This window comes from Macrotis lagotis, chromosome 3 (assembly GCF_037893015.1).
Source record: "Macrotis lagotis isolate mMagLag1 chromosome 3, bilby.v1.9.chrom.fasta, whole genome shotgun sequence".
NCBI classification, from domain to species: domain Eukaryota; kingdom Metazoa; phylum Chordata; class Mammalia; order Peramelemorphia; family Peramelidae; genus Macrotis; species Macrotis lagotis.
Genome location: NC_133660.1, coordinates 281,812,471 through 281,826,827, shown reverse-complemented (window position 1 = coordinate 281,826,827; position 14,357 = coordinate 281,812,471). Strand labels below are relative to the sequence as shown.

The following is a 14,357-nucleotide window of genomic DNA, read 5'->3' as shown; positions in this document are numbered from 1 at the left end:
CTCTCTTGCCCTGGGGGAAAGGCGGTCATTGACTTAGGCTTTCATCTAGCCAGAGGCCTTTAGGAAGCGAAGTCCCTACAGGCCTGCACTCTCCCTGATTGCTGACTTTGTGTCTCTTTTAGCCTCGTCTGCCTCATTCGGTCACATGTTCTCTCTGTGGAGAGGTGGATCAGAATGAGGAAACCCAGGACTTTGAGAAAAAGCTCATGGAATGCTGTATCTGCAATGAGATCGTTCATCCTGGATGCCTGCAGGTGAGAAAGCCTTTGCTCCTTGGGGATGGAAGGCTGGAAGAAGACCTTTCAGATGAAGGTCATTGGTGTGCCACTAGTGGGGAAGAGAGATCTGGAATGACTTCTTGTGGCTAACTGCACACCATCGCCACAGGTGCCGAAATGATCCTCTGGTCCCCGCCTTCTGTAGCCTATTGGCTCTTTTGCCAATCTGCTGTGAAGCCTAGGGACTGAGGTCAGACCCAAGAGAGCCATTGGCCCTCTGGAATCAGTCTTCCTGGAAAATAGGACCTGACCCTTGAGTGTCCTCAGACAAGAGAATCTCAGGGTTGGGAGGCAGAGCACTGGTCCCATCAGTACCCAAACAGGAATCCCTGCTTCTGCCTCTGCAAATGATCAGTTAGCATTTCCTTGAAGACTGCCAGTGAAGGAGATTCCATTTCCAGAGACAAGTCATTTCACTTTGGAACATTTCTAATGGTCAGAGAGCTTTTCCCCAATACTCAACTGCAGTCTGACTCTTTATCTTCTACCCAGTTGTTCTCAGTTTAACTCCTCTTCCTCAAGAAACAACTTCCAAAATATATAAAATCCCTCTCAGTCTTGTCTCTTCCAAGATAAATATCTCCAGCTCAGTCCTGTATGAGAATCTCCCAAGTTCTCTTGCCATCTGGGTTGACCATCTGTCAGTATTGTCCAGCTTGTTAGTGCCCTTCTTCATTTATCTCTCTGAGAATTGAATAGAGCATTCCAGTTGTGAACCAATCAGAGCCACATGAGGATAGTCTCTTCTGTGTGTCTCTGCCGTGATGGCCAACTCCTTGGGCAGATTGAAAAAGAATCAGCAGGGTCAGCTAGGTGGTGCAGTGGAGAGAGCACCGACCCTGGAGTCAGGAGTCCCTGAGTTCAAATCTGGCCTCAAACACTTGATAATCACCTAGCTGTGTGACCTCAGGCAACTCATTTAACCCCATTGCCTTGAAAAACAAAGGCCAAAAAAATTCAGCAGTTAGATGATGCTCAGATCTCCTAGAAAGTTCAGTATCTTCACTTTTGTCTAGTACTTTCTTGACTCAGCCAAAGTGATAGCGTCTTTCTCACAGTTTTACTAGAATATTGACTTTCCTGAATAGGGGATTTTGGGAGGTCACTGATGATTAGAAAAGAGACAGAGTTAAAGTTAAAAGGCTTGTGATTGACCCTTGCGTGTGTTTTCATCAGATGGATGGAGAAGGACTGCTCAATGATGAGCTGCCTAATTGCTGGGAGTGTCCAAAGTGCTACCAGGAGGACACCTCTGAGAAGGTACAGGTGAGTGGCCCAGCCCCGGCTTCTCCCCGCTCTGGACAGTCCTGGACTTATCCAGTACACAGCACCAAGGAGCAACTCTAGTATGCACACTCCTCTTGAATTTGGTGTATACAGGTGGCTGAACTTGCTCAGCAATTAGAAAGAAAGAGCACAGGCAGGGCAGGGGCTTCTTTGAGGAATCCAAAAGGATCTACAAAGGGGAAGGGGCAAAAATGAAACCTCATACCTCTTGGTGGACCAGTGGCCATCTGCTGGTACCCTTGAGTTTCTGGTCACATATAGTCCCATTTTTGCTATTCCCGGCACCCACCCACCTCTTACCGTGGCTTTGTAGAGCTCCACCATTCTGCAGAGGCCACGTTCTCCAGGCCATGACCCAGGAGATCTCGACAGCCAGACCTGAGCAGAGGATCCCAGGAAGGGAAAGTTAGGAACATTTAATTTTCCAGTTTGCTGTTGCATCACATGGCTTCCAGTCAGCTCTCACACTTTGCAAGTGCATCAGACTAAAATGGCGCCTGGCCTCTGGCCACAGCAGCCTTGAAGCTGGGAAGCAGTCTGATATGCTGGACCTTCCATCCTGGGAAGTTTGGATTTTGGGGTGAGGGTTCATCCTGATGCCATCTGACCGCAGTCTGGGAAGAGCCACTGTTCCTGACAAATTGTGGTAGATGGGTCTTCTCTTAGAACTTCAGGACCCCAAAGTCTGCCCTGTTCTTCCCTGGGTTCTGACCAAGCCTTGCTCCTCAGGTTTTACCCTTGGTCAGAGTTCCATCTGATAGCAGCCTGACTGCTGCTCTTTTGGAGCGCTTGAAGGAAGCCTTGAAGGAGGTGAACATCAGGCAAATCGGGTTGGGATGGATCGTGCTGCGTCAGTATGGGAGGCTGGCCCACCAGCTCGGTTCTAATGGGAACCAAGCTGGCTGTGCACTGGGGAGAAGCAATGGAGCCCGGGACCAGCTGAGAAAGCCTCCTTCCTCTTGTCATCAGGGCCCAGGTGGCAGCAGCTCATTAGAATCAAGAGGACTTGCCCTAGGGACCTAGAGAATCTTTCTCAGGGTCACTTTAAGAACACATGATGCCAGTTTGGAAAGAACAGGCACTAATTGCCTTTTCTCGGGGCCTATTTTGCAGAAACGTAAAATGGATGACAGTGATGAAGATGTGGTCCAAGCCAAAGTCCTGCGGCCTCTGCGGAGCTGTGATGAGCCACTCACACCACCCCCTCACTCGCCCACTGCCATGCTGCAGCTCATCCATGACCCAGTGTCCCCTCGGGGCATGGTGACCAGGTCCTCCCCAGGAGCCGGTCCAAGTGACCACCACAGTGCCAGCCGTGACGAGCGCTTCAAACGGCGGCAGCTGCTGAGGCTTCAGGCCACTGAGAGAACGATGATGCGAGAAAAGGAGAACAATCCCAGTGGCAAGAAAGAGCTCTCTGAAGTAGAGAAGGCCAAAATCCGGGGGTCCTACCTCACGGTCACACTGCAGAGGCCCACCAAAGAGCTGCATGGAACATCGATTGTGCCCAAGCTGCAGGCCATCACAGCCTCCTCCACAAACCTCCGCCACTCTCCCCGGGTGCTGGTGCAGCACTGTCCGGCTCGAGCTCCCCAGCGGGGGGACGAAGAGGGCCTGGCCGGAGAGGAGGACGAGGAGGACGAGGACGAGGAAGAGGAGGACAGTGCAGAGGAGGGCGGGGCAGCCAGACTGAACGGCCGGGGCAGCTGGGCACAGGACGGGGATGAGAGCTGGATGCAGCGGGAGGTCTGGATGTCTGTCTTCCGTTACCTCAGCCGCAGAGAACTTTGTGAATGTATGCGGGTGTGCAAGACATGGTATAAATGGTGAGCATGGAAGAAGGGAACCCAGAGAGCTGGGGCTGCTCTCGGGATGGTGGGAGGAGAGCCTTCTCTCCCTTCGCCACTCCTCATCTCTGTGGTTCCTGGTTCAGGCCTTCTGGTCTTGTTGGGAAGGATGAGCCCTTCAGAAAACTACTCTCTCTTGGGTTTTTAGCCAGGCTGCTTCCTGCTGGCAACTGCCTTGGCACTAGTGGAGTTTAGGGGGCCTTTGGGTTGTTGGCCTGCCTTCTGCCTTTCTCTCCTTGGATTTCTCTGCCAGCCCTCTTGGTGGGGGATCAGTCCAGGGACAGGTTGTTCACAAGGCATATCTCTGGCCCTCTTCTCAGAGATGCTTAAGTTTTACCAATCTTGTGCCTTCTCATCTTTTCCAAGCCTTCCATCGCACGTGCTGTACTTCCCATCGGGAATTGAGCCGTGCAGTGAGCCACTAGGCCTCCATTCCTGTCTGTCCGGACCAGGCAAGTCCTCTTGGGTTTGCCAGTAGCCCTGGGGTTCCTATGAACCAAGGTTGTCCGGATGACAAGTCTTTTCTTTAATGACCTTAGCTTAATAATTAGAGGAGTCTAATGGTAAAGTGATGGGAAATCAAAGAAACCTTCTCAGTCCCACAAGGTAAAGTTTGTTCCCTTTGCAAACTAGTAGCGACGACATTTCTCCAAACCCCCAGTCACTTGTCTTTTTGCTGAGCTCCATTAGGAGCAAGAGAAAGCTGTTCGGTTATGTGTACCCCAGGGACCTCTCTTTTTCATCCCTAGACATGCCCTGCCTACACCCCAGCTTCCCCCTTCCTGTACCCCGCTCATCATGGGGCCCTGGCAGCCTGGATGTCAAATCTGCCCCACTGCCTAGTGGGGCATCCTCCATCCTGCAGGAGCCACTCTCCCCAGAGGGAGTGAACAGAGGTGACCTTGCATAGCCACAGAGGTGGCCTTGCACAGCTACAGCGCTGGCCACGGCCTGCCCTTTGGATTCTGCCCAAGCAAGTCAGGAGCAAGGAGCACCTCAAAAGATGGAAGTGACAGCTCAGAAGGACTCAGGGAAAAGTTTTAAATGCCTCCTGCCCCCCACCTCCAGAGAGGAGAGCTTTACTTTACAGAAATGCTGAAGAAAACCTGGCTCCTGAGCCCTGGGTGACTTGATATCCCCATGCACATCCCTGGCCAGTGTAGGTTTCTCCCCCTCCTTAGAGGAGACAGAGGAACAAAATGAATGGTCCTCCTGGGAAACAGAACCCTTGGGTGTTTTACCCAGATGAAGAGACCTTCAGACTCTGTGCCTCCCGCAAGGCAGCCCAGGTCAGGAGTCTGTGGCAGAGTGAGGCATCTCATGGCAGTCGCAGTGGTTGGGAAAGCCAGGTTGGGGGGGCCTCTTCTCTGGAGGAAGCTAATCCGTGGTGGCTTGATTTTCCTCACCTTTTCCAGGTGCTGTGACAAGAGACTCTGGACAAAGATTGATTTGAGCAGGTGCAAGGCCATTGTCCCCCAGGCCCTGAGTGGCATCATCAAGAGGCAGCCGGTCAGCCTGGACCTCAGCTGGACCAACATCTCCAAAAAGCAACTGACCTGGCTTGTCAACAGGCTTCCCGGTGAGTTGTCCTGAATCAAGGAGAGATCGTGTCTGGGTTGTAGCCCCTGCAGGGGAACCATGAGTCTCAATTGGAGTGCTTTTCTCTTGCAGGCCTAAAAGATCTCCTCCTAGCAGGCTGCTCCTGGTCTGCAGTCTCTGCGCTCAGCACTTCCAGCTGCCCCCTTCTCAGGACCCTGGACCTTCGGTGGGCTGTTGGAATCAAGGACCCTCAGATTCGAGATTTGCTGACCCCACCAACTGATAAGCCTGGTAGGCATCTATCTTTGAGCAGCCAGCTCTGTCATTCTGAGTCAGGGGCAGTGACTACTGGGCAAGATGGCGAGGTCTAGATTTACTGGGCTTGATTATTTAAGCAGGGCCACCTGAAGCCTGTTGACCTTTCTCAGAACCATATTTTTAAATCTATCAAAACAATATGTCAGAGTGGCTAGGTGGCACAGTGGATAGAGTACCAGCCCTAGAGTCAGGAGTACCTGAGTTCAAATCTGGCCTCAGACACTTAATAATTACCTAGCTGTGTGGCCTTGGGTAAGTCACTTAACCTCACTGCCTTGCAAAAACCCTAAAAATATATATCAAGCTACCAAGGAAACCCACCATCATGTTATTTTCAAAAGCAAATTCTTGGATCCCAGGTTCAGATCTTCTTCATCCAAAGGGTCATCCACTGGTAACCCCAATTCAGAGATGGGTCAGATGGGGCAAGTGAGCCTGGTTTTGAGGGTCTTGTTGGGACAGAAGATAACTGGGTCCCTCCAGGAAACCTTGTTGCTAGAGGTTGGCAAACTGGTGAAAGACGAAGGGCACTCGAGGTGGAGTGTGGGAAGGATTTGGAGCACATACCTGGGTCAGGGGACTGGGGGTTGTGAACCAGCATGCACTAGAATCGACCACCATGGAAAGAGAACCTGATGGGGCGGGGGGGGGGGGGGGGGGCATGGTCTGGATTTCCAATTCCTTCTTGTTTCCCCAGGTCAGGACAATCGCAGCAAGCTCCGAAACATGACCGATTTTCGACTGGCCGGCCTGGACATCACGGACGCCACTCTCCGCCTCATCATCCGCCACATGCCGCTTCTGTCGCGACTTGACCTCAGTCACTGCAGCCACCTTACAGATCAGTCGTCCAATCTGCTAACGGCCGTCGGCTCTTCCACACGCAATTCCCTCACGGAAATCAATATGGCAGGTATGGCCACCGGCTCTTGTCCGCCTCAGGGTGGGTGGACCGTGCCAGGGCTGGTCAGTGATCCCTCCTGAACAGTGAAGACATTCAGTGCTTTTGGGGAGGGAGCAAGGGACGGGCTGGATTGGATTCTGTGTGTGGTCCACGGTGTCTATGTGATGGAGGTGGCGCTGGCTCTGGCGGGTAGGACTACCCTCATTGCCTCTCTCTGTCCTCAGGTTGCAATAAGTTGACAGACCAGTCCCTGTTGTATCTACGGCGCATCTCCAACGTCACCTTGATCGACCTTCGAGGCTGCAAGCAGATCACCCGGAAGGCCTGTGAGCATTTTATCTCAGACCTGTCCATCAACAGCCTCTACTGCCTGTCTGACGAGAAGTTGATCCAGAAAATCAGCTAAAGCCCAGTCAGCCCCAGACTGAACAGGAAACAGAAACCCCCCCTCCCACTCCCTCTGCTCTCTCATCCCTGCCCCCCTTCCAGCACAGCATGGGAGGAGGGGCAGAGAGGGTGTTCCTGCCTCACGGTCCTCCTCTGACCGGGCACAAGGATGCCCCACGTGCTCCCTTCTCTCCTTCCTTCCCTTCCTCCCTCGTTCTTTCCCTCCCTCTGATGAAAAAGGGATAGGAAAAAGTCACAGGAGGTGCTGTTGAGGTGCTCACTTGGAGACCAAGCTGATAGTCGGGGGTGCCGTGCCAACTCAGCACCACCCCCTGCCCTACGTAGGCCAGGCCGCCCTCCCCCCCCCCCCCCCACCTCCCAGCAGGGCCAGGGCCCAGCATCTTCCCCCGGAAGGGGAGCCGCTCGCCGGCTGCTGAGAGAGGGGCCCTGCCCCAGTGGCCAGACGCATCCTTGGGGGGTTCGGGGGCATCTCCTCCCGGCCTCCGTAGGGGGTACCCGCCGAGAAGGCGGGCCGAAACCACACTGGTGCTGTTGAATTTCCAGAAGCCTCCTCCGTGTCTGCCCTCCCCCACCCCGCCCGCGCTTGCCGCTGCCCAGGCCCCGCTCCACAAACACGGCCTCCCTGTACTTTGCCCCAGTCCACGTCCCGTTGCTGTGCACTTAATTGGCTGCCGCCCTGTGGACCTGCCACGGCTCTCTCTGGGAGAGCCCGAAGCGGCCATGTCGGGCGCGGGGCCGGGTGGCGGGGAGGATGCCCGGCTGGCCCAACCACCCAGACCCCCCCCCCCCACCGAAGCCCCCTCTCCCTCCAAGATTTCTTTTTCTTCTCTTTCTCTGAAGAGGGCTTTCCTTGGGTGTGTGTGCTTGGAGGGAGCTGGGGGTGGGGGGTGGGGGGTGGGGGGCAGGGGCAGGGGCAGGTGAGGACCAGGCCGGGTCCCCGCTCTTCCGAAGGCCCGCGGGGCCTCGTCCTTTGTGTATAGTCTGGTGACTCGATCCTTGTTCTTCAGCTTAGAGAAATACTCCGCTTTGGCTCTCCCCCTGCACAGCCGCTAGGTAGCTGCCCCCCGCCGGACCCCAGAGCAGGGGCAGGGGGGGAGGGAGCGGTCTGCATGTGCCTGTTGGTGTAGGCTGCTGCCCCCCGTTCTTTTGCATTGAGCAGGCCGGTCCAAAGATCCTCTCTAGGGCAGCAGAGAGCTTTTTGCACTTTAAAAAGAAAGAAGAGGTGATTTCTTTTTGGGTCACTCTGGTAGTGAGGGGGTGCTCCCGGCGGCCCCCGCGGCAAGAGCTTAGCGATGGTATACGCAAATTTGCACTCTGCTCCCCAATCTGTAAGGATGTAATAGCACAACCTTCTCCTGTCTCCTCCCCGCCCGTGCCCGGGCCAGGCGCCACCTGCACCCTTGCTCTTCTCCAAAGCAGCCGTGGGCAGAGGGCCCCGCCCCCCCGAGCCTGGGGAGGGCATGGCTGGCACGGCGGGGCCCGGCCCTGCCCCCCGCGCCGAGAGTGCCTCAGTGGGGGCATCTGGCGAGGACTCCTGGGCGGCCCGTGCCCGGGGGCGGCCGCCCCCGGGTGCCCCTGCGGAGAGAGCCCCGCGCGCGGCGGCCGCCCCCGGCCCGGCCGCCCCCCGGTCCCGCATCACTGCTCCGACAAGAAAGCTGAAGGGACGCCGCCGGCCCGGCCGGGCGCCCCGGGGCGGGGGCGCTATTTGTGTAATAAACTTTAAGATGGAAAGAACTCTAACGGGACATTTTTATTTAGCTAAGGGGCGGGGGGCCGGGGGCGCTTGTTTGTTCGGGGGTTGAATAAAAGAAGTTTCTAGAACTCTGCCTCCGTGCTTTGTGCCTCCGGGCGCTCCGCGGGGGCCGGGGGGCGCGGGACGTGGGCGCCCTGCGGCAGCCGGCCCCTGCCCCGCTCCCCCCGGGGGCGCGGCTGGCGGAGGAGGCGAGCCGGGGCACGGAGCCCCGGGGGCACGGAACCCGGGCACGAGGGATGGGGGGGCTCGTGGACACGCGAGGACCCGGGCCGGAGCAGAGGGGAGGCCCCTCCCCGGGGAGTCTCCAGCCACGCAGCCACGGACACCTGCCCGCGCCGCGCCCACACCTGCGCTCACCTTCTTCCTCCCCATCCAAACTGGGCTACAAAGACCCCCTGCCCCCCCCCCCGAACCTCGGGGAGGGCAGCTGCCCACTCCACTGGGGACCCTAAACTTGAGGGACTCCAGAATCGAGCAGAAAGCCCCTCCCCCCCCAGCCAGCCTCCTGACTCCAGGGGCTTCCTCAGGCGGCCCCCCAGGCCCATCTTGTGGATTCCTTCACTTCCTCCAGGTCCCAAGGAAACCCCCCTCCAGGGCGTCATCCACCCTCCTTTAATCCTCGCACCTTCCCCAAGTCCAGAAACTTAGTAGCAGAGTGAAGGCACCTCTTCTTTTGGCCAAGATACCGAGTGGTTTGCTATTTTCTTTTCCAGATGAGGAAATGGAGGCAGAGGCAAGTGGCTTGCTCAAGGTCACACAGCTAGAAACTGGCTAAGCCTGGATTTGGCCTGGATGGATCTTCCATCCTCTGAGCCTCCTGGCTGCCGACTGTGTTTTCTCTTACCCCTTTCTTCCTTTGGTGCTCTCTGTTCCGTCTCTACCCAGGGCTCTCCTGTGAAATGCTTTTTCTATGCATCCTGAATTGTTAGAGGATGCTGCTAGTTGGCTGTGTCCTCCAAGTGATCCTGAAAGATTATAAAAACTGAAGCCATACCCACTAAAGCTGCAATCCTGTGAGTGGGCTTCCTCGGTATGCTACTGAGCCTCTTGGCTTTCAGTTTGGCTTCCTGTCTTGGTCCCATCATCATCATCAGACCAGAATTTGTCGAACCCTTTGGGAATGATGAACTTCCCAGCTACTTCTAAACCTATGGTGGCAGAGTTCCAAAAAGGGCTTAGCACTTCAAAATGATAAGAGAGTCTCCTGATTGGCTGCCCAACAGGGAGAGCTGAGGACTAATAAATACACTCCCAGGCCCCTCTTTCCTTCCAGGATGGATTGGGTCAGGACCATCTCAAACTCCATACCATTGGGTGGGGGGTGGAGGAAAAGGAAAGACTTATGCCACCAGAGGCACCCGACTTCAGCCAAGGTGACCCTGTGCTTCTCTGGCAGTTGTTTCTTCCTGATCTTAAGTGGACAAGGTCCTCCCTCATCATGGATTTTTCTAGGTTCGTCCTTTGGGTTGGAACTAACTGGTGACCTGGGAAGGAATGCCAGTAACTAGTCCCATGGTCTTGGAGAAGACATCCACCAGCAAGAAGATAGATGCAAGCCTGACCCATTTTTATTTTATTTTATGATTATTTTAGGTTTTTGCAAGACAATGGGGTTAAGCAACTTGCCCAAGGCCACACAGTTAGGTAATTATTAAGTATCTGAGGCTGGATTGGAACCCAGGTCCTCCTGACTCCAGGGCCGGTGCTCTATCCACTGCGCCACCTAGCCACCCCAAGCCCAGCCCATTTTAACAAAAGATAGGGTCTAAGAATTGTTTGGACAGTTCAGAACTGAGGTGAAATGTCAAATGCTTAATCAGCAGTCCTGCAAGCTACATGTTCTGATGAGTAAGAATTAGGCTTTATAATTACTTAGACACACACACACACACACACAAACTCACAGACATAATTATGGTTTCCAAATCCTGTTTTAAGTCTTCCTATCAATATACACTCTGAGCCTTTTTTTTTTTTTAGCATTTCTTTTGTTTGTTGGAAAGAACTACCTGGCCCATATCTGATTTACGTTATACATTGTGTACCTTTTTAGTCCTCACTTGGGGAAAATCTCAATATGAGCCAAAATTTAAGTGTGAGAAAGAGAACCTAACCCCTCCCCTTTGAGGGCAGGCCCTCCCCAAGCTGGCTCTGGTTGAGACTTTGTTCCTTCCCCTACCAGCATGCTCTTCTAGCTCGCAGCTGCCTCTCACAGAATCCTGAGAAAGTAATCTCTCTTGGAATAGCCATGAGTCAGTCATACATTTCATTACTGCCCTAAATTACTATTTTAAAATTTGCCTCCTCGAGGGGCGGTAGGTGGCGCAGTGAACAGAGCACCGGCCCTGGAGTCAGGAGGACCTGGGTTCCAATCCAGTCTCAGACACCTAATAATCACCTGGCTGTGTGGCCTTGGGCAAGCCACTTAACCCCATTGCCTTGGAAAAATCTAAAAAAATAAAAATAAAAAAATTTCCCTCCTCACATATGAACCTAATATAGCAACCCCTCCAGCTCTATTAATCTCCAGTTATACCAGTGATTTGCATTATTATTAGCAGTAATTATTTAATCAATTAGTTTCATTTTTTCATTTTTTTCAACAAAAAAAACTTCTTGAGAAGATAAAGCTATGACAGAAGTAGAAATATTTCCCTCAACAAGACCCAGGGCAGTCCTTCTATAGCACTTGCCTGGAGAGAATTGGCTCAAATTCAAAGTTGGTACAAAGCATTTCCTCCAACCCAGGTCCATTTCCAAGCATAGCCTAACCCATGGGTGAGTGGATCCCAATGGATCATCTTGTTTTAGCTTTTTTTTTTTTTGCAAGTCAATGGGGTTAAGTGGCTTGCCCAAGGCCACACAGCTAGGTCATTATTAAGTGTTTGAGGTTGGATTTGAACTCAGGTCCTCCTGACTCCAGGGCTGGTGCTCTATCCACTGAGCCATCTAGCTGCCCCATCCCAATGGATCATCTTGGACCTGCTGATAAACTATTATCAAACTGAGGCTTCCCTCCTCCCTGATAAGACATCACCTTCCTGCCTTCCTTCAGAACTCTGCTAGTGGCATTTCCCATAGGATTCCCGAGATGCCATGCTTCCCTCCAAAATCACTTTGCATTTTCCAGTAGATATACTGTCATTAGACTTTTATAGAGAGACCAAGTGCACATTAGTATAGGTTCATATGGTTTTTCCGATAGAATGAAAACTCCGTGAAGGGAGTTCATCTTTGGGCATGACACATACATTAAAGGCGTGGTAATGAATACTTACCTATTCATTAATTGCTAGGTGATCTCTGAGATCTCTTCCAATTCTAAATCTGCAATCCCAAATTGTTCTCTTCTGAGCTCAGGTTCCCCCTATATGAAGCGAGGGAATTGCCCTGGGTATCCCCAAAGAATCTCCCAAATCTGAAATACTACAATTTAAACTGGAGAGCCAGTGATTCTCTTTCCCCCATCCTGGGAACAGATTGTGAAGTTTCAAATAAAGGACTCTGTGACCTTAGAATTTAGAATTTATCTATCAGCCTTCCTAATTTTGTTAGTACTAAGTTTAGCATTTAAGTAAAGGATCAGCTCACTTACATATACTTCAGCAAAAATAACCCCTATGCAGTGTGTCCAGAATTTATGTCTGACTACTAATATACAGAAATGGTTTGGAGGGAATAAAAAAATTACTTAGAAAAAGAGGACCCAAGTGCCGGAGTCTGATGAGGTCTTCAAAAAACCTTTAGCAAGACTTGGGCAGCCAAACATGGATGACATGTGATTGGAATATACATTGGGGTTGGCTTAAGCTATTGGAGTAGAGGCAGAAACAAAGCATAGCATTAATGGGGTGCTCTACCACTTCTCCCATCTGTCTCCAGTTTCCCAAACACACACTTCACCTACCCCCTAAACCACCCTCGCAACCCAATTTAGAGAAAATAATATCCAGGGCAATCTGGATGGGCAGTTCACCACTCATCTCTTCCAGGGAATAATATTACAAACTAAGGAAGGAAAGGCAGTCTGCTCAGACCTAAAAAAAGCCATTTTGAAACTTTTCTGTCTCAGGACTTATTTACACCCTTAAAAATGACTGAGTTCAAAGAGCTTTTGTTTTTGTGGATTATACTTGTTAATATTCACCCTATTAGAAAATAAACCTGATCATTTTACCTATTGTTCATTGATTCCTTTGACATAAGCCCATTACATAGTGACTTCTTTTTTTTTGTTTTTTTAAGGCTGTGGGGTTGAGTGACTTGCCCAAGGTCACACAGCTAGGTCATTATGAAGTGTCTGAGACCGGATTTGAACTCTATCCACAAGACCCAGGGCAGTCCTTCTATAACACTTGCCTGGAGAGAATTGGCTCAAATTCAAAATTAGTACAAAGCATTTCCTCCAACCCAGGTCCATTTCCAAGCATAGCCTAACCCATGAGTAAGTGGCTCCCAATGGATCATCTTGTTTTAGCTTTTTTTTTTTTTGCAAGGCAATGGGGTTAAGTTGCTTGCCCAAGGCCACACAGCTAGGTCATTATTAAATGTCTGAGGTTGGATTTGAACTCAGGTCCTCCTGACTCCAGGGCTGGTGGTCTATCCATTGAGCCATCTAGCTGCCCCATCCCAATGGATCATCTTGGATCTGCTGATAAACTATTATCAAACAGGCTTTCCTCCTCCCCGTAAGACATCACCTTCCTGCCTTCCTTCAGAACTCGGCTAGTGGCATTTTCCATAGGATCCCCATACTGACATACTCTTTTTTTAAAAAATTAATCACAATTATTTATTTATTTTTTTAGTTAATGATTTTATTTATTTTGAGTTTTACAATTTTTCCCCAATCTTCTCTCCCCACCCCCACCCCCATATTGACACATTCTTAAGAGAAATAACTTTATTTAAGAAAACTTAGAAGAGTAGGCTTGTTTTGCACACTTCTATGCAAACTCCATGTTTGATTCAAGGGAAGACAGCTGGCTTTTCCTGTCTACTTCAACCCATTCGGCTAAAGTATATGAAAAAAAGCCAGCCTCACACCGGTATGAATTTGAATAGGCAGAGTGTGTTAGTATTAATAGTATTCATTAGTATTAATATGGAAATAGTTCTGACCTCACTGATCCCATGACTTGTTATTGCTGCTGTTTGTCCTTGCTTCTCAAAGAAGACCATGACAACAGGAAGGTGTAACCCCCAAATGAGTCTTGAAGTCCTCTTCCCAGGAGTCCATGTATCTCACTTTAGAACCACTGGCCAGATCGATGTTTAGCATGGTTATGGACATAGAGCCTATATTACATTGCTCTCTTTCAGGGGGAGGGGAGGGAAGGAGGGAGAAAAATGTAAAAGAACGATTGTTGAAAAGTACCAGTCCATGTCATTGAAAAAAGAAAGAAATGAAAATCACTGACCTAAAATATCCTCTTTCAACCTCTTCTCCCTTGGAAATCCTCCCCAACCTTCTGGAGCAGAGGTTCTGGGACCATTTACCCAACTCCAGGCTGGGGGAACCTGAAGGGCCAAGATGAACTGGCTAGAGCTACAGCCCCAAAACCCCACTCTGGTGGCCTTTCCCAATTGACCATCAATTGATAACAATTAGCCAGCCAGCATCAGTTAGCTTTTAGAAGTGGGTATTAACTAAGGACTGATAAAAAGTTCATATAAAACATTCCCCCCAACATCCTAGAGCCAGATGCTCCCGGAAGTATGGGTGGATTGATTCCACTGACCCTCACTCTTACATTTTAGAGCCAGTTTGGAATTCTGCCTCCTCCAGGAAGCCAGGGAGATTGGGAATGTGTTTTTTCTTATTCCTCTATGAGATCATGTTTCATAAAGAATCAAATGAGATCCTAATTATAAAGTGACTGCCACATAGAAAGAACGAGATAACTATTGGATAGAAGTAATAGTTTGGGGGTTTTTTTACATTGTCTCCCCCCCCCCATTGTTGTTTCTCAAGGGCAGGGACTGTCTTTAGTCTTTCCTTTTATTCCACAATGGTTAGCACA

The 14,357-nt window shown here is 51.1% G+C and overlaps 1 protein-coding gene across 2 annotated transcripts in view; it reads left to right on the top strand.

Moving 5' to 3' along the window:
- KDM2A (lysine demethylase 2A) overlaps nt 1-8,362 on the top strand; it is an 81,529-nt gene extending 73,167 nt beyond the window's left edge. For both annotated transcript variants that reach the window (XM_074230956.1, XM_074230957.1), the window contains 7 exons: nt 123-254; nt 1,455-1,544; nt 2,679-3,391; nt 4,828-4,991; nt 5,084-5,242; nt 5,967-6,182; nt 6,398-8,362. In XM_074230956.1, coding sequence (XP_074087057.1) covers nt 123-254; nt 1,455-1,544; nt 2,679-3,391; nt 4,828-4,991; nt 5,084-5,242; nt 5,967-6,182; nt 6,398-6,579 — 1,656 coding nt within the window. In that variant the 3' untranslated portion in view covers nt 6,580-8,362. The remainder of the gene's footprint in view (nt 1-122; nt 255-1,454; nt 1,545-2,678; nt 3,392-4,827; nt 4,992-5,083; nt 5,243-5,966; nt 6,183-6,397) is intronic.
- The last annotated feature ends 5,995 nt before the right edge of the window (nt 8,363-14,357 follow it).